This window comes from Crotalus tigris, unplaced genomic scaffold (genome assembly GCF_016545835.1).
Source record: "Crotalus tigris isolate CLP2741 ecotype Arizona unplaced genomic scaffold, ASM1654583v1 scf7180000024383.4638030, whole genome shotgun sequence".
Classification (NCBI taxonomy): Eukaryota; Metazoa; Chordata; class Lepidosauria; order Squamata; family Viperidae; genus Crotalus; species Crotalus tigris.
The window spans coordinates 1,632,810-1,652,542 of NW_024100553.1; the positions used below are offsets into that span (position 1 = coordinate 1,632,810).

The following is a 19,733-nucleotide window of genomic DNA, read 5'->3' on the forward strand; positions in this document are numbered from 1 at the left end:
TTCTTCAAAATCCCCAATTGGATATATCTATGATTTCTTTCTGATGCAAATGGTTCCCCTTAGGATAAAGATATCCTAATATGCCGGTGGCCCACTTCATAAATGTTGGAAGCTGACAACTCGCTCTCTTCTCTTGAAGGGAATGCCCCTCCTTCATCTTCTCCATCCTGGGTTTTAAGTAGAATGGACATTCTGTGCAAGGGGGTGGGAAGTGAATATATTCATGACAAGCCTGGTTCTTACTGAAGGTGAAGAATTGCACAATCAACCCTTCATACATGTCTCTCTACTGATTGCTGTTGTCACTCCTTTAGCTGCTCCAAGCTAAAGAGGAGGGTAAGTGCTGTACCTCCACCGCTTAAATTGCTCTGCCAACAAAGTAATTTTCTCAACCAGCTTGAGCAAAACCAGCACTGTCCTTTGAAAATTTGTTTTCCCCTTCCATAAGCAAAAGTAATTCTATGCAACGCCATCTATGCTTCTGTCAGGCTTCATTCAAATGCATAGGGCTTGTTCAGCGGCCAAGTTATTTCTTTTGTTTACAACTTTTACACTTGGCACAAGACATCTAGAATAGAATTTCTCCATTTTCTTCCCAACATTTGCATCCTGCCTTTCCTAAGAAGACTTACAGACATAGCAGACACACACACATATATAAAACGTATCACACACAGATTTGTGACTTACTGAGCTTCTCTCTGTTTTGCACTGAGGGAAGTCAGAGCCCCAGAGAAGGAAATATTAAAAGAGCAATATATATATTTCCTCAAAAGGATTTTTAAAAGCAGAAACCAAACCTGCCCACCCAATTGGCCACACCCACCCAATGGGCCACACCCACCTGGCACTCGACGATGCATAAGTGGGTTTTGGGTTACAGTTTGGGCATTCAGTCTCTAAAAGGTTCACCATCACTGCTCTAGACTGGGTGTGACTAAAAAGTTCAATCAATCAATTCCAACTTTGCAAGATCTTTTTTTTTGCTGCGAGAAGTTGAAATTAACTGATTGATTGAACCTTTTTTTTTGTACACAGCAGCGGAGGCCTAAAGCGAAAAGGTTTTATAAAACCCAGCTGAAGGCCTAGGACTGGGGCAACGGCGCACGTGCCCACAGAGAGGGCTCTGAGTGCCGCCTCTGGCACCCGTGCCATAGGTTCGCCACCACTGGGCTAGAGGGATGGGCGTTTTGGAAGAAAGCCCACCAAACTATTCTATTGGGGAATGTAGCTGATTTCATAGCACTGGGGTGGGAGGTTTACTTTGTAATAGTGTAACTCTTTGGAGGCAATTTCAGACTTGGTTTCACTTTTGACTGTGCCAATATTTTGTATCCAATAAACATGTTCTTTGAGGAAATCTCAAGCCTTGGAGTTCTGATTTATTTAGCCCTATCTATCAGAACCATGACAATTATTTTATAAGCAAGTTATTCTGAACTATTTTTTCCCAGATGGTGTAAGAAATCTTAAAATGCTATTATATATAACAGAAGCTTAGACAGGTTTTCATGGAGGTTTACTTTAAGAAGCTACATCTGAAAATGAGCCGAGGTGGCGCAGCAGTTAGAGTACAGTACTGCAGGCCACTTTAGCTGACTGTTCAGCAGGTCAGCGGTTCAAATCTCACTGGCTCAAGGTTGACTCAGCCTTCCATCCTTCCGGGGTAGATAAAATGAGGACCCAGATTGTTGGGGGCAATGTAAATATATATATACATTGCTTACTGGTGTACACCGCTTAGAGAGTGCTTGCACTTAAAGCGGTATATAAGTCTCATAAATAAATAAATAAATAAAATGTAGACCACCAACTATGTCTTTTAAGTCCTTAATAATAGCCACGGAGAGTACCAGGAATATATCCCTTAAAAGAATGCATTTACTGCAGAGCAGATTTGATTTTTATTGCCCACAAACCAGGTCCATTTTTTGAAACCAACCTGCCCTTCACCCAATACTTCTTTTATGAGTACTTCCTGGATGCCATTATTCAGTCAATTCTGAATCTATCACTTGTGTCATTTAGCCCACATGTTATCATTTTATTAATGAGGATATTATGAGAAACTGGCTGGTGTGTTTTCTGAGATCAAAGTACACCCCCCCCCCCGATGTATTATATTAGTTACTCTGCCAGAAAAGGAAATAGGGTTAGTCTGACATTACTTGCTTGTGGCAGCCAAGAATCTGTATGAATATCTTCTCTTTCACAACATGATTTATTTCTGGCAATCTGCAGCCTCCTATGGTTCAATTAAACTCCAAAGAAAATTCTGTCTTTTTTTTTCAGAAGCAGCCCTACTGTCATTGGAATTGTTCTGCTTGCCACTGAAATTATTGGAGCATTTCTTATTCCTCTGGGGAAGTTCAGAGAAATCTTTTAATTTTTTTGTCCACAAAAATGAAGGACAATCTTGAAAGATCATCTATATCCAGTTCTAATATTGGTTTTTACTAGGGGGGTAAAATTCTATAAAGTATTTTGGTGTTTTATTCACACTGAGCTGCTTATCCACATTTCTACTGACGTAGGACTTTGTAACTAAGTTTGATAAAACCTACATAAGTACCTTCTCCTAGTCTAAGCAACCTGTTATGTTCATTTTTTTAAAGCGTATTAAATCACTTTTCTATTCAATGGATTGAAAAATGCTCACGCAGCAAACAAAGGTTTTACCTTGAAATGAGGAAGGACAGCACACTAAATCATGGCAAAAAATGCTTGCTTCCCAAAAGGGGAGTGGAAAATGGAGAAACATTCTGAAACAAATTTAAATGCACTGAAAAAGAACAACACACAAAAAAGAAAATTGCTTTCCTGAACTTGTAGTTGTCAGTAAAATACAGACTTTGAGAAAGTGCTGCACAAAAATCATGGATGAATAAAGAGTATTTTAATTGCATTTATTATTTCTACTAAGAAAAAACTTCAGATTGTACAACCAGGCACTGCAGAAAAGAACTGCACAAATAAATAAAAGACACAATTCAGAATTTTAAAATATAAAATCATTTATAAAATCATTTTACTTTTTCAAAAGATCAAAAAAATAAAAAAAAACCTCTTTACAGGATCTAAAACTAGTATATTCTCACTTGAAACAAGCTCCAGAAACAGGATAGATTTTTTAAAGCAATTTTAATGTTGCCTTTTTTTTTGACATAGTAAATTCTTCTCCATTCTGAAGTGAGAAGGCTGTTTTTGACATTTTAATTATAGCTCAAATTATAGATCCCCATTTGGTATTTTGTCTGTATCTGAAATAAAATGCTCCCATTTTTCTAGAAAAATTTTCCACACTAATGTAGTTCTATCTATCTATATGGTTTCAAGGTGCTGAAAATAAGTTGATGCCATATAATCAACCAACCAATCTTTGTCTAGAAAATGTTCCAAAATAGTAATACCAATAGACTTATATATCACTTTACAGTGCTTTACAGCCCTCTCTAAGCGGTTTACAACTTCAGAAGGATGGAAAGTCAACTGAGTCAACTTTGATTCGGTGAGAATCAAACTGCTGGCAGTCGGCAGAATTAGCCTATAATATTACATCATAAGCAATGCGCCATCACGGCTCTCCTTTTTTCATGAAACTTTTAAAGGTTAAACCCTGCATGTCTTTTGCATATGGAATTTACGGCAATTACTTATACTGTGAGCAAGTGTACAGCTTGGGGACCTCTGACTTAGATTATTGCTCAGTACTAAAGCACTTTTGGCAGATAGTTGTTTCGCTTCTCCTTAAAGACATCCAGCGAAGGAGAAACCATCAACTCTTTGAGTAATTGTTTTTGACACTGAACTGTTGCTATTGTTGGGAAGTATATAATAATAATAATAATAATAATAATAATAATAATAATAACAACAACAACAACAACATTGGCATTGACAAATTCGCTATTAGTCAATTGCAAAAGGCGACTTTGCTAGGAACTGCTTCCATTCTGCGACGATATCTGTAATACCATCAAACATCCACATCTGCCTATCCCAGGTCCTGGGTAAGGATTCGATAGGTAAACAAAATGCCAAATCCAGTCTGAACATCTGGCTGACTGTGCGATGATCCATAATAATAATAATATACTTCCCAACAGTATTGAATATTGAACAATATTCTAATATTCAATCTGAACTTGCCTTTCTGTAATTTCAATTCATTATTCTGCATGATGCATTTTTAAATGATAAAGAAGAAATCTGACTTTTCATCGATTTGAAGAATATCAGCATTTCCCCTCAGCCCCAAATTTTCTCTTCTTAACTCTTGAAATCTCTTTTGAGTTGCTAATTGCACTAGCTCAGTTACCTCCTCTGTACCGGTTAGGATAACTAAAATAACTATGTCTTCTTCAATGCTCTGAAGAAGAAAATGGTCCTAAATATTTTAAACCTGATTGATATGTTGATAGCTGCTTCATCTGTAGTCAGAATGTTTGCAACCTGTCCATAAAAACCATTTTCTATTACAGAAATAGAAATTACCTGCTATTAAACATTCCTTAATTAATTAATTAATTAATTCGTTCATTCGTTCACGTATTAGATATTTATTCTGCCTTAAATACTTCATAAGTAACTCAAGATAGAGAATATACCTAATACTCCTTCCTTCTCCTATTTTTCCTACAACAATAACTCAGTGAAGAGGTTGGGCTGAGAAAGAATGACTGGTCTAAACTCACCCAGCTGGTTTTCATGGCCAAAGCAGGACTAGAACTCACAGTCTGCTGGTTTCTAGGCCAGCACCTTAAATACTGCATCAAATTGCCTTCCAACAAAACATACTGTACATATTAAACTGTTCTGAAAAGAAGTTGGCATGTCTCAAAACAAAGAACTGACTTCTAACTTTGGGATACACATATTCTTTAAAAAAAATACTGGGTAGCTGAATCTAATGCTTTAGTAGTATGTTCCATGTTAAGCTTGGGGTAAGAAGTTACAGAAAGTGATGGACATTATCTTGCCACTTTATGATCCATGGCAACCACTTTGTGATAACATTACATGGTCTCAAACTTCTAATTATCTTCACCAGATCAAACATTTGCCTGGTTCTATTACAGCCAACAATTAGTCATGAGTATTTATTCTGATACTAGTTCTGTAATATCTTAGTAACAGACTTTCCCAGCCTTGCTAATCAAATACTTTTGGAGATTTAAGAATGCAACTTGGGAAGCTGTATTTAGGAATAAGGTGATAGTTTATGTGTTTTACTAGTAAAGGTAAATAAAATAAAAGGTTTACCCTGCTTGGCATGTCTGACTCTAGAGGGCGCTGCTCATTTCTGATTCACAGTTGAAGAGCCAGTGTTGTCCAAAGACGCTTCCATGGTCATATGGTCGGCATGACTATACCCCAAAGAAGCATGAAATGCTGCTACATTCCCACTGAAGTGGCACCCGTTTATCTACTTGCATTTGCATGCTTTCAAACTGCTATGTTAACAGGAACTGTGGCAAGAATGGGCGCTAATCCCATCACATGAGACTTGGGTCTTGAACTGCCAATCTTCCAGTCGGCAAGCCCAGTGTCTTAACTGCTTGGCCACCATGCCTCACTTAGTAAACTATCACCTTGTCCCTAAATACAGCTTCCTAAGCATGCCAGGAAATATGGGCTGTAATTTAAGGCTATGAATGCAATGCCCATTAACATTTTTTTTTTATTATGCCAACTCTCCCCCAGCTTCCAAGCAACTTCATACTGTGCTCTTCACACCAGGCATTGACAATATTCTCTTTCCTCCCTCCCCCCAAACAAACCCATTCAATAAACAAAAGATGTTTTCATACTGTTCAAAGAAGAATTAGCAATGAGGCGTGTAAAAGATACATGGCTTTTGAATTGGAATGCAAAATACTTGTTAATGACCATAGAAAAATATGGTGATTCTCTATTACTTAATGACATGCAATTTGACAAGTCAAACAAATCCACTGGTATCATACGGCATTACATCTGAAACTGAATGCTATTTACATTTCATTTCATTTCATTCAGAACTAGGCACTGGGCAATTGGGGGTGGCGAGTATTATTTTCTTTAAAAAGTAAATGCTATTATGGGGTTGTTCTTAGCCAAAAAATATAATTTATTAAATGTGACATTTTCTTCATTTTCATTACATTCAGTGAACCTTAAGTGTCTAACTAGGAACTTAGGTTTCATTGATTTCAACAGAAATTAACTTAACTCTGTTTTTCCTAAGAGACCCTTTATGAGGTGGAGTAGGTAGTGTTCACTTTTGATTGGTTGTTTGCTTGCAGATATCTTAGCATTTTTATTATCTCTTCTGAATTGTGTGTAAATGTGATTTACCTTTATGTGTCCATTGTTGGCAGATTTCCCTGAATACTAAGTTTCCAGAATTCCCTAGCCCTTTTGGATTTAGTTTTGTTTAAGATGCTCACGGTTTTCCAGTTGAAACTATGGTTGAGTCTGTCCATGTGTTGTAAGATTAAGGAGTTATCCCTTAATCTCAATTGGAATCTGTATCTTGGGGGTTCTTCTTGATCAGGGCTTTTCAATCTTTTCACCCATTGTACCACTTTTAGGATATGGCAACATCCGAGTACCACCAGTCGCCTAGCAAGGTGTCAAAACTTGATGACCAAAAAAAAGGGAAAAAAGTGATAAAAGTACAGGTAGTCCTCGACTTACAACATTTCACTTAGTGACTGTTTGAAGTTACAACATCACTGAAAAAAGTGTCCCCCAAGCCATAGCCGAGCAAGACACCTGCCCGCCCGCCCAGCGGCGCTCTTCCTCCTGACCGAGGTTTTCATTGTTGTGAGCATTTCTGTTGAGGATTGGCAGTGGGGGTGGGGTGGAGGGGTGTTTGGTTTTTATTCCCCCCATCTCCTGGGTGGTTGCAGCAGGTTTTGGTCACTTCACATGACCCTGGAACACTGTGACCGTCATAAATATGAATCAGTTGCCAAGAATCTGAATGTAAATCACAAGACCCTGGAGATGCTGCAATATTCCAGCTGATCGGTGCTTCTTTTGGGCTCAGCAGAAGCACCAGGATCAGTGCTGCTTTCCAGCTGGTTGGTGCTTCTTCAGGGCTCAGCAGAAGTGCCAGGATCAGCACAGAGCTACAGCTGGAGCCTGGTGCTGATCCTGGCGCTTCCGCTGAGCCCTGACAGCCCTGCAGCTCCAGCCATCTCTCGCTCAGGCTTGTGCAGTGCTGTCACTGGTTCAGCTCATCCCCCTTCCCCGCTACCACTTTTCTAGGATGGTCGCGTACCACCTGCCGGGTGCCAATGTACCAAAGCCCTGTCCTAGATTCACAACTCTTGCTTGATGGGAGGAGTCATGAATCTAGGAGGACCCCCAGGTTACAGACTCCAATGACAGTTGTGGCTTGATGGCCTTTTGCACACATTGTCCTATGGTCCAATTGTGCTCATTCCTGAATCAGCAAACCCTGCTTACACTCAGTCATGCCCAAGTTACTTCCAGATTGGACTACTGTAATGTGCTTTCATGGGGCTGACCTTGAGGAGTATTTAAAAGGATATAGATCAAGGAACAACCAAGGAGAAATTTGTACTCCCACCAACATTAGCAGGCCAAGCTGTGTATATAAACAGGGAGAAAACCCCACACTCAGTAGCACTGATGTTGTTATTTAGTTGAGTAATGAAATGTTTGCAAGTGAACAGCCAAGCTCAGAGCATACCAGAGACTCTACAATCCAAGCTTGATAGCGCTCTCTCTCTCTCTCTCCCCCTCCCCCCCCTCTGTGTTATATATATATATTCTCTTCTATTGGAAACTTTATGGGGTAATGACTTCAACAAAGTAATGGACTGTTGTCTTTTACGCTGTCTGGGAATGCCTCAGATGAACTAGCCTACTTGGCACTGACAGACAGAAACACCAGTTGGACTCACAAGTAATTTAGTTTACTTTGGAATAATGAGCCTTCTATGCCACTGCCAAGCATTTGTTTCAGCTGATTACTGAGAGAAGAAATATTCCGCTTTCTTTCCAAAAGTGATTTGGTTGATATAATTTGGTTATTAATTAGGAAGAAACTACACCTCTCTGCCTGTTAACTACAGTTGCATCTCCAATTCAAGATACTGCTCACCTGTCCTTCAAGGAATGTGGAACCTGCTCATAGTTCTCTGGGTGGGTTTGGAGGAAAAGTTGTTTTAAGATACAGGGTGTATTAAATTATTCTTTCTAAAAAGCTTGACTTATTTCAGTGGAAAGCGAGATTGCTGCAATTGAGACTGTACAGGATGCCTAATTTTTTTATTTCAGCCACTGAAGCTCATATCTTTGCTCCATCTTCCTTCCTGTTTTCCCCATTTTTATTTGTTTAGCTATATATGATATTTCTCATATCATTTACATCTCCCCCATGTAGTCTGTTATGCTAGATAATCCCGAAAGCCTCCTTTTATATTGAAACAGGAAGCTCCAATTTTCTGAAAACAAATTCTAAGAATTCGTGCAACCATAAGGAAAATGATAGCGGTTAAATATATTTTAAAAGGACAAACAATATTATTTTGACACTTTTGACAACTGGAAATGAAACCAAACAGCAGAAATATTTAATGCTACTTTCTTTCATAATTCTGATCAATGCCAGAGACATTTAGACAAAAAAAAAAAACACATAATGAGGCCGTCCTCATAATGACAGTGATGCTCTAAACCTTACTGCACAGAAGTAAACAAAATTAGGGAAAGTGCCACAAATAAGAAATGAGAAAAATAAGAACAAGAAATTAAAAAAAAAAAACAGGTCTTGCATTGCACTTTGATATAATTGCATGCCCAATAAAAGGGCTAAGTGCTAAATAATGAATATTTATTTCACATTACAATTATTTGTGCCTGATATAAAGCATGGTTATGGGGGGGATGGGGGGAGGAGAGAGAGCACTTCCTATCAGCTATTCTATTTATGCTAGGCCAGTGATGGCGAACCTTTTAGAGACCGAGTGTCCAAACCGCAACCCAAAACCCTCTTATTTATCACAAAGTGCTAGGGCCGCATCAGCATTGTGGTGCCCTTGGAGGGGGGCAGGGAGGTGCCTCTGAATGCTGCCTCTGGCATGCAAAAACTGGGGGCACAAAAATGGCCGCCGCCACACCGCGTGGTACAGATACAAGGCACTGCACCACACACAAACGGGGCAGGGCTAGTATCACGCAGGCACTAGCCCCGCGCGCACATACACGCATGTAAAAGGCTTTCCCCTCCCTTTTCTTCCAGTCCACCAATCGACAATGGTTGGTTACCTCTGCTCTACCACCTCTACTCGAGCTTGCCAGTTGACTGCTTCGCCTCCTTTGTGCTGGGCAGAGCTCTTGCTCCGGATGGCCTGATGGACCTGCTATTGGCGGTGATGGCACACGTGCCAACAGAGAGGGCTCTGAGTGCCACCTCTGGCACGCGTGCCAAAGGTTCGCCACCACTGTGCTAGATAATGGTTAACAATAGCCAAAATTATGTATGTTGGAGAAATGTCAGTCCACATTATCTCTTCTGAATATGAAAAGTTATTAAAAATCAATTTATTTGAAATTCTGATATTATTACTGGTAGCCCTCAGCTTCCGGATAATTCACTTCCTCTTGGGCCTTCTTGGTCCCCATTCTAGTACCTTTCTGCAAAAAGGGATCTTGGAGACAAGTCAGAAAGAACCCAACACTGTTGGGTTCAATGGTGTATTCCTCAGAAGGGAGATACTATTGCCTTCATCAAGGCAGGCACAACAGTCAGATTCTGGCATGATGTCAGAGGTTCCGACTAATGAAGCACTTCAAAGAACTTTCAGGCATGTTTCCTAAAGTCTTTATTACAGAGCTACAAATTGCCGGTCACCATCATGGACGTTTTGATGCCAGAATCTGACTTCCTCTTGCTGGCATCAAACTGTTCTTGCTAAACCCCTCCCTTATCTTGCAGTCACAAGTCACATTATCCAATTAGTGTGAAGGTCAAAAGTTTACTTCCTTTTTCTTTCCCGGGCTTCCCCCACTCTAAGCTGTGTATTAACCCAGTAAATACCAGACACTTTTGAATATTGTCAAAGCAAGAATATACAGTATTTGCAGCATTGACATCCTCACTTTTATTGCACTTTCTTATGTTACTTCTAACACAGAGCATGAACATCCTAGAAATGTCACATTCAGACTTAAAGGAAGAGGAGAGGACAGCATTTAAATAAATGATATGTGAGGATATGTGAGTGGTAGGTCATGGAGAAGATCTGAAAAAAAAACCCCGAAGGTCAGGAACCAGATTTTAAACCATAAGTCAAATACCTTTCCAGCCATTCTATTCAAATAGGTTGGGGGGGGGGAAGGGGCTTCAATTATATGGCAGGATAAGCTACTGTGCAGAAAAGGAAATGTGACATTCTTCTAAAATTCTGATAGATTGATTGATTGCAATACATCCATGAAACCCCCCTGATTAAATCTTTATCCTCTCAAATTGAGGAAGGGAGGGAGGAAGAGAAAAAAAGGGGAAAAGAGAGATGGGGGGGAGAGAGAGAGGAAAGAGAGAGGGGGGAAGGAAAAGGAGGAGGGAAGGAAGGAGAGGAAAAAAGAAAAAGTTATCTCAGATGGCTTGTTGGCATGAACCAATCAACCCAGCCATAGCAGTGCCAAAAGGGTAGAAGCTAAAATCAGTCATGAGGAAGCACCAAGGGATTTAGCAGTTGGAAAGCGCTTCATTTAGAAAGAACCGGAGGGAGAATAACAAGGAACAATAGCTGGAGTACAGAGAACAGAGTGAAAGGAATGAAAATTAATGATTTTTTAAGGAAGGCAATAATTTCTTTATGATTTGAACTCTGCAATGTATAAACCTACAGGCACCCGAACAGTACCTGCGTGTCAAGACCTGACATTCCTATTAGCAAGGTGCCCAAAGGCAAACACAGCTTTTAGCAGGCCAATATTTTTTGGGGGGGGTTGGGGGACGGGGGAGGCAGGCAGGGAGGGAACACACCTTGTCTAGGGGGAAAGTTTAGGAAAGATGCATTTGAAAAGAGCAGCAGAGTGCAGGCAGGAACAGGAGCCAAGGCCGTTTAAAGAAAAACAGAACAAAGGAACAAAGGGGTAAGGGGACAAATATCAGGGGACCAAAAGTGTTTCTCTGGTGTTCAAGAAACAAGATAAATATTTTTCAGACAAGAGCTAAGGGCAAGCGAGCAATATTAAATAAAACAGATCAACGAAACAATGAAATAAAAAGCAGATAAAACAAGGATCCAACAAAATCGAGACAGAGGTTTTTGTTTGTTTTTTTAAAAAAAGGGTCAGCGTAAGCAGATATTCCAATAAACCAACCATGTCAATCATTTGTCAAGGGTGGGGAGCAAAGCTTATAATACAAAGCCAGCCAGATGTGTTGAACTACAATAGCCATAATCCACAACCAGCAAAGTTAACAGGTGTGGAAGTGATAATCCAATATATTTGGATAGTGTCTGATCGGGGAACCCTGTCATCAAGTCCTAATTCCAATAGTTTCCTGAGACTTACCACTAAAATCAAGAGAACATCCATCTGCTGTGGCCATCCAAACCAAATAAATTGAACTAAACTGGCTGCTTCTGTTCTACAATTTAATGTCCAACTTTCTTTTGGATACATTTATCCAGAAAAATGGGTGCTCCTTCATCCATTGGAGGTGATTTTATACAGCTGAAAAATGTATAAAAGCATATATATTCCCCGCTAGCATCGTATCTTAATGAGACGGATGGAGCTGATCAGAATAATAATAACCTAGTACCTGGCAGACTATGCAATGAAACAATAACACTAATAACAGAGAAGGAAACAATAGATAGCAAATGACAGAAGACCACCTAGTTACCTGCTGCAAAAGGATCACACAAACTGATCCTTGGAAAACACTTGTATATTCTAATGCTGAAGGATCTGTACAGGCAGTCTTTGACCACAATTAAGACCAGAATTTCTGTTGTTAAATGAGGCAATTGTTAAGTAATTTGCACCCAATTTAATGGCCTTCCTTACCACAGTTGTTAAGTGTATCACTGCAGTTGTTAAGTGAATCGTGTAGTCATTAAATGAATCCAACTCCCCCTTATTGACTTTGCTTGCCAGAAGCTGGTTAGGAAGTTCGCAAATGGTGATCACATAACACTGGGATGCTACAACTGTTGCAAATACATGCCAGTTGCCAAGCATCCAAATTTTGATCACGTGACTGCGAGGATGCTGCTAAGTGAGAGGACCAGTTGTAAGTCGCTTTTTTCAGTGCCATTATAACTTTGAACAGTCACTAAACGAATGGCTGAAAGTTGGGGACTGTCTATGGATCAAGATTGCTTAGGTCTATCTCAGAGGTCCCCAACCTTTTGGGCACCAGGGACAGGTTCCATGGAGAGAGGTTTTTCTGCAGACCGGAGAGTGCGTGGTTTTGTGTGCTGCCTGCATCCCATGGATGGGGCTTTGTTTGTTTGTGCGGACCAGATGCTGGCATGCTGAGGCCCGGTACCAGTCCACGGACAGGGGGTTGGAGATCCCTGGTCTATCTTGACTTTTTTTGCTCATTTGAACTGTTGAGATTTTAGAATGAAACCAGGAGATGAGAAGCTACAGTAAACTGGATTGAGGAGATGAGACTTGTAGCTATTACATCTTCAGAAGGAACAGCAGAATTGTTGCAGTTTCACACTTTACATTTTTAGGGTACATTTTTGGATTTAGAAAAACAATACAGGTAGTCCTTGACATTCAACAGTTCCTTTAGTGACTGTTTGAAGTTACGATGACACTGAAAAGAGTGACTTATGACCGATTTTCACACTTACAATCCCATGGTCACGTGATCAAAATTCAGATGCTTTGGCCACTGACTCCTATTTATGATGGTTGCAGTGTCCCAGGGTCATGTGATCCCCTTTTGCGACCTTCGGACAAGCAAAATCAATGGGGAAGTCAGATTCACTTAACGGGTTATTAATTTAACAACTGGAGTGATTCCCTCAGCAACTGTGGCAAGAAAGATTGCAAAAGGGGGTAAAACCCACTGAACGAATGTCTCAGCAACAGAAATTTTGGGTTCAGTTGTGGTCGTAAGCTGAGGACTACCGATATACAGCGGTATGTACTAAGAAATCTTTTGTCAAAAGTTTTTTTTTCTTTTACCTTGGGATCTGCTGTGAGCAATTTGAATGCTTGATATACTTGTGCTTCTTTCACACCTCCGCCAAGATCCAGGAAGTTGGCAGGTTTCCCACCATTAAGGGAAATTATATCACAAGTTGCCATTGCAAGTCCAGCGCCATTTACTGTAATTAAAGAGAATTAAATTGCTGGGGTTTTTTTACAAGATGAAACATGAACACATGCAAATGTAATTCCAAGGCACCAAAACCAAAAGAGAGAGAGAAAGAAGATAAAAGAAAAAGAACAGAAGAAGAGAAAGGAAAAGATGGAGAAAAATTTAAGCCTATGGAAAATTGGACATTTGCTTCCAGGTCCTATGACTCTTATTCAAGGTGTCTCAATTTACTGAGTTATTTAAAAAAAGGGGAGAGGAGGCACAGAAACACTGAATAATAAACTACAGCATAAACAAGCAAAACACCAAATATAGGTAGTCCTCGACTCACAACAGCTTGTTTGGTGACCGTTCGAAGTAACAATGGCACTGGAAAAAGTGACTTATGACCATCACAGCATCACCATGGTCAGGTGATTTACATATATTTTTATTAATTTTTATATTGACAAATTCTTAATATTTTATCAGCAACATATTGTCTGGGTTCCAAAATTTAACTTACTAATACATGTTAAATTCCTTTCTCTCTACCTCATTTTTCTAGCAATTGATAAAAAGTATCCCAAGTTCTAAAGCAGGAGTGTCAAACTGCTGGCCCGTGGGCCGGATGCGTCATGCTGAAACTGCGCCAGCAATGGAAAAAAGTCATGATAGGTCGTGACACATCATGTGATGTTGCGAGTTTGACACCCCTGTTTTAAAGTATACCGAGTCTTCTTTCTCTTTCATTTTCAATGTCAAACCATCCATTTCTGCACAATCTAGAATTTTTTTGATTAACTCTTTCTCCATTGGTAATTCTGCATTTTTCCAATGTTAAGCAAATACAATTCTTGCTGCCAGTTAATACATGTAATATCAAATATATACATTCTTTCTCATAATTTCCTACAATTATACCTAACAAAAATAATTCTGGCTTAAAATCTATATGTTTTTTAATAATTTTCTCATATATATATATATATAGTTAGAGAAAATGATATATATTCTTGACCAAAATCTTTTGGCTTTAGGGCATGTCCACCAAAGATGATAGTATGTCCCTGGTTTTTGTCTACATTTCCAACAGTTGCTGGACCTACAGTATTTTTAAACAGGTGATTTACATTCGGTTGCTTGACAACTGACTTATATTTATGACAGTTGCCATGTCCTGGAGTCATGTGATCCTCTCTTACAACCTCCTGACAGGCAAAATCAACTGGGAAAGTCAGATGCACTTAAGAACCATGTTGCTAATTTAATAACTGCAGTGATTAACTTAACAGATGTCGAAAGAAAAGTCATAAAATGGGGCAAAACTCACTTAACAAATTTGTCACTTAGCAAAATAAATTTTGAGCTCAGTTGTGATCGTAAGTTGAGGACTACCTTTACTACCAATGTATACTTCAATACTGAAAAGGGGCATTGCTTATGTCTAGCAATGAGAAAAAGACTTAAGTTATTCTTCTACTCCTTCTTATAGTCACCATCTAACTTAATGTATGACTCAAAAATAGCAAAAGTGGGGAATAAAAAAAAAAACCAATCAGTTTCCCTTTTCCTTGTATACTAAGAAAGATGTCAACAGTGAAACGAACTGAACTGAAGCCATTTTCACTTAGTTTTCAGTTGCCACATATTTAGTAAAGAAGGAGGGAGGGGGTGAAGTTCTGGGTTAGCCAAAACAATTCTCATGTATGGGAACCAAGGTCATCACTGATAAGATTTTGGCGGGCTGGAGAGCTGGGAGGAGTGCCCGTGCTTTCTAACAATTGGTGAATGTGATTTATGACATCTAATTGGGGTGGGAATTGCAACTTGCAACTTTGTAACCAAGGGGGGGGGAATTTACTCTTGAGTTAACCTTTGTATATGCCGTTATTTTGTAGCCAAATAAAAATGTTCTTTGAGGAAGAATTGCTTGCCTTGAAGTTCTTTTAACTGGTCTTACCTACCGGAACCATGACAAAAGGGCTAGGGAGGGCTGGTGGGTGACCAGGTAGTGGGAGGCTGTTGGAGTCTCTGGAAAAATGATGGAGAACAGGAGAGAGGCTGAGCACCTAGGAAGGTGAGGGTGCTATATAGGCTGGAGAACATTTTACTGAATCTAACTCCTCCTCCGCTCTTCTTGCATACAATACAGCAGAGAAATAAAAGAGTAGCAACAAAAACCAATTATAAAATCAGAAGAAACTCCATATTTCACGTCTTCATTTTATTCCTTCAGTTATCAGATCCTTTAGTCAGTTTTATGGGCCGTGCCTAATTTCATTAACATTGCACAAAACTATGTTAAAACAATAAATTCTTTCTAATAATATTTTGTAAAACATTATCCTTATAACAAATTCCAACTACAGTAGTTAGAGTTTTACCAAGACTAGAAAATGTCTTAATTTTTCCTTTTAAAATGCTGGGTTCTCTATACCAGATTTCCCAATATTTTCGGCTTTGCGGATCAGTTGTGGCGGGGGGGGGGGGAGGAGAGAGTATGGTTCCATGCAAGCAGCGAGCAAATGTGCATGTGCGCACAGCTCTATTTGTGTCAGCAGTGGGCATGTGCATTCGCTGCTCGCACAAATGGAGCCTGTGCATATGGGCTCGCGCTTCCATGGAACGGTTCTGAACTGCTCAAGTGCACCATGGCCCGGGAATTGTAGACCCCCTGCTCTACAGTATACATTAAGGGTTCTTCCAGTTGCAAAAATAATTAGTTCATGAGTGAAATAGAAGAAAATGGTTTAGTCCATTAAAATGTCAACTTCTTTGCATAGTTAAACTTTTCTGGTGAGAGACAGATACATTTCAATCAGGATTTTGGACTTGGTGGTCCAAACAGCTGCTTCTAACCCTATGGAATCTCTGAACTTGGAATGTATGATATATACCATCTAATATGTATTACACATTTGTTATATAAACATGATATAAACATAATCAAATTTATAATGAAACATATAAGAAAATTAACGGAGAGATAATTTTGCCAATATCCAAATGACAAAGTAGAAAAATTCCATTGGGATAATGGAATTATGAACTCCCGACTTAAAATGCAATCCTGGGATTCCAACTAAAGGATAAACATGCTGTGAAAGATGTGCCTTTTTTTGTGGTTTACAATAAAAATACCACATGAGCTCACATTAGGATCTGGATTACATAAACATATATATACATGACTCAGCTTCCAGTCATGGGAAGCAAAAAACAGAATTGGGAAAATATTGTATGAGAGAAAAAAGTGTAATTTCATTCCTAGTATCATTCTATGACAAAATGAAAAAAGACACATGTGATTGTTTTGAAGATAGAAATGATATGGAAAATTCTTTTGTATATACAGTAGTATCAGAAACTGAAGTAGTTCTTTTGTAGGAAATTCCAGAGCAGTCTGCTGCCATGAGGATCCAATATATAAATAATCAGAAATATCCCACTTATGAAGTTCTGTGAGTCTCAGCCATCAGTGATAATGCATTCTTTTATAGCTTCAGATTATAGTTCATGAGTAATACAGAAACTTAAATTCTGTATCATTTTATCTAAGTGGTTGCTTAATGTAAAAAAAAAAAAGTAGTATCAATATTTTTTACCCTGGAAAGCAATCTCTTTCAGAAAAAAGAATTATGTGAATAAAGATTTGAACTTATAAATAACTTCTGTATTGATTGCCTTGGTATTATTATACAAAAGAAAAACAGAAGCCTTCTGAAAACAGCCAAACCATTCTGAAAAATTTGCTGGATACTCTTTTTCTATATGTTTTTGTTACTTGTTATTTATGTGGATGTTTTGAAATTATGTTCACTGTCCAGAGTCACTTTGTAAGATGGGTGGTTATATAAAAGAAATTCAATAAAAAAAAATACTCTAAAAAATATAGATCTTTTCAGATAGCTTATAATGCAGGTAGTCCTCAACAGTTCATTTACTGACAGTTCAAAGTTACAATGGCACTATAAAAAATGACTTGGACCATTTTTCAGTTGCAACCTTTGAACATCCCCATGATCATGTGATCAAAATTCAGATCCTAGGCAACTGATTCATACTTATGATCGTTGCTGTGTCCCAAGGTCATGTGATCTCCTTTTGCAACCTTCTGACAAGCAAAGTGAATGGGGAAGCGAGATTCACTTAACAACCAAGTTACTAACTTATCAACTGCAATGATTCACTTTACAACTGTGGCAAGGAATTTAACTGTGAAATAGGACAAGACTCACTTAACAAATGTCTCACTTAACAACAGAAATTTTGGGCTCAGTTGTGGTCGTATAAAGATAGGTTCATACCCTGGGTTCATACCGTGTTAGCACACAGGTGTGTATCTCTAGCTCATGAAATTTAATAAACCAATTAGAGAGCCAATTTGAGCTAACAGTTAAAGTGCTGCCTAGAAACTTTTAACGACAGTTTAATGAAGAGAAGGACAAGGGGGGACATGATAGCAATATTCCAATATCTCAGAGGTTGCCATAAAGAAGAGGGAGTCAAGCTATTCTCCAAAGCGCCTGAAGGCAGGACAAGAAGCAACGGGTGGAAACTAATCAAGGAGAGAAGCAACCTAGAACTAAGGAGAAACTTCCTGACAGTGAGAACAATTAATCAGTGGAACAGCCTGCCTCCAGAAGCAGTAAATGCTCCAACACTGGAAGTTTTTAAGAAGAGACTGGACAGCCATTTGTCCGAAATGGTGTAAGGTTTCCTGCCTGAGCAGGGGGTTGGACTAGATGACCTCCAAGGTCCCTTCCAACTTTACTACTATTACTATTACAAACTAGGATATTATAAATTCTAGTTCTGCTTTAGACATGAAAGCCAGTTGGGTGACTTTGGGCCTGTCACTCTCTCTGTCAGCCCAACCCACCTCACAGGGTTATTGTGTGGGAACAACCTGAAGGAGAAAGAAGGAGAATTATGTAGGTTCAATGCCTTCAGCTATTTATAAAAATAATAAAAGGTGGGTTTAAAAATCAAAGAAAGGAAGGAAGGAAGGAAGGAAGGAAGGAAGGAAGGAAGGAAGGAAGGAAGGAAGGAAGGAAGGAAGGAAGGAAGGAAGGAAGGAAGGAAGGAAGGGCTAGTGCACTAGTGGTATTAATTTAAGTGCAAATTAAGGATTAAAAACAGTACTGTAGTCTACAATTCTTTATGCAGCTCTAAGTTCAGTGCTTCCCCAACCCATAATGGAGGGAGCTAGGAAGCAAACAGGAAATTTAGGCATGACTGTTAACAAGCGCCCTTAGCAGAATTGTTGCTTTGTTTTTATGAAAGTCTTTCTCCCTAGAAAACCAATACTTTTTCATGCTTTGAAAACAACCCTTTACTTCTAAGGGGTTTGTCATTAGTGCCCGTAGAGAAGTTTGATCCAATTCTGTTTAGATGTGTGATGTTAGGCGTACAGTTTTTCAGGCCAGACCAGGAAGCTATAGCAATAGGATGATTTTGCTCACCAAAACAGGCAATGTTTCCATCCAGACCTATGTACTTTAAGTCGTAATGAGCAGCTTCATTTTCCATTGCTTCATTCTCAGATTTGTCATCCATGGCAAATATGGTTTTTTGCCTGAACTCAGCATTGTCATCAAAATTTATCTTGGCGTCGAAGCATACCACTAAATGGAAAAGGAAATAAAATGGAAAGGAAAACAGAATTAGAATTCCACCTCAGATTTTAGGGGCTTACAAAAGCAGTTATCAAAAAGCAATTTGCCACAAATCTACTTGGTGTCAAAGGAATTTTTTTTCTATGATATTTCCAAGTTGCCTTCATTTCAGTCTGAGTATATAAATGGGATAGGTTCAAGTTGTCCTTAGCTTCACTGAAATTAAAATGATAGATAGATAGATAGATAGATAGATAGATAGATAGATAGATAGATAGATAGATAGATAGATAGATAACCTTTATTGTCATTTTTTTTTTGTGGGCACAATGGCACACATTAAAAATGAAATTTAGTTGCTTGCTCTCAAAGTGTACACATACACAACACACATTTAAACATGCTATATACAACGTATGTATAGATCTACACCCTTACATATAAGTAACATATAAATATTAATCACTGTCCATCTTGAATACATAATGGAAGGAGGAAGCTTTAGAGTTCACAAGGTTAATACTGTATGGAACAAAACTGTGACTGAATCTGGATGTTCTGCTTCGGATACCATGGATGGGTGCAAGATGTATAAAATCTGTTACATCTCGCCACCCATTATGTCAGATGTGAAATCAGGGCATCCGTAGAGGGTTAGATCTGACCAATGTTCAGGTTGACACAGGCATGTTCCTTCTTTTCCAGTTCTTTCCAATCAGCCCTACCTGCAGATTTTTTGAGATTGTCTGCCTATAGAGAGAATTATAATGGTGCTATACTAGTGCTCAGAACTGTAAATAATCCTAGACTGTTCAACT

General features: G+C 38.9%; 1 protein-coding gene across 1 annotated transcript in view; it reads right to left on the bottom strand.

The window, feature by feature from the left end:
- SUCLG2 (succinate-CoA ligase GDP-forming subunit beta) overlaps positions 1-19,733 on the bottom strand; it is a 257,487-nt gene that overhangs the window by 70,293 nt on the left and 167,461 nt on the right. Inside the window, exons 8-9 of the mRNA XM_039328642.1 lie at positions 18,763-18,924; positions 13,180-13,322 (exon numbers count right to left, since the gene is read on the bottom strand). Of these exons, the coding sequence (XP_039184576.1) occupies positions 13,180-13,322; positions 18,763-18,924 (305 nt within the window). The remainder of the gene's footprint in view (positions 1-13,179; positions 13,323-18,762; positions 18,925-19,733) is intronic.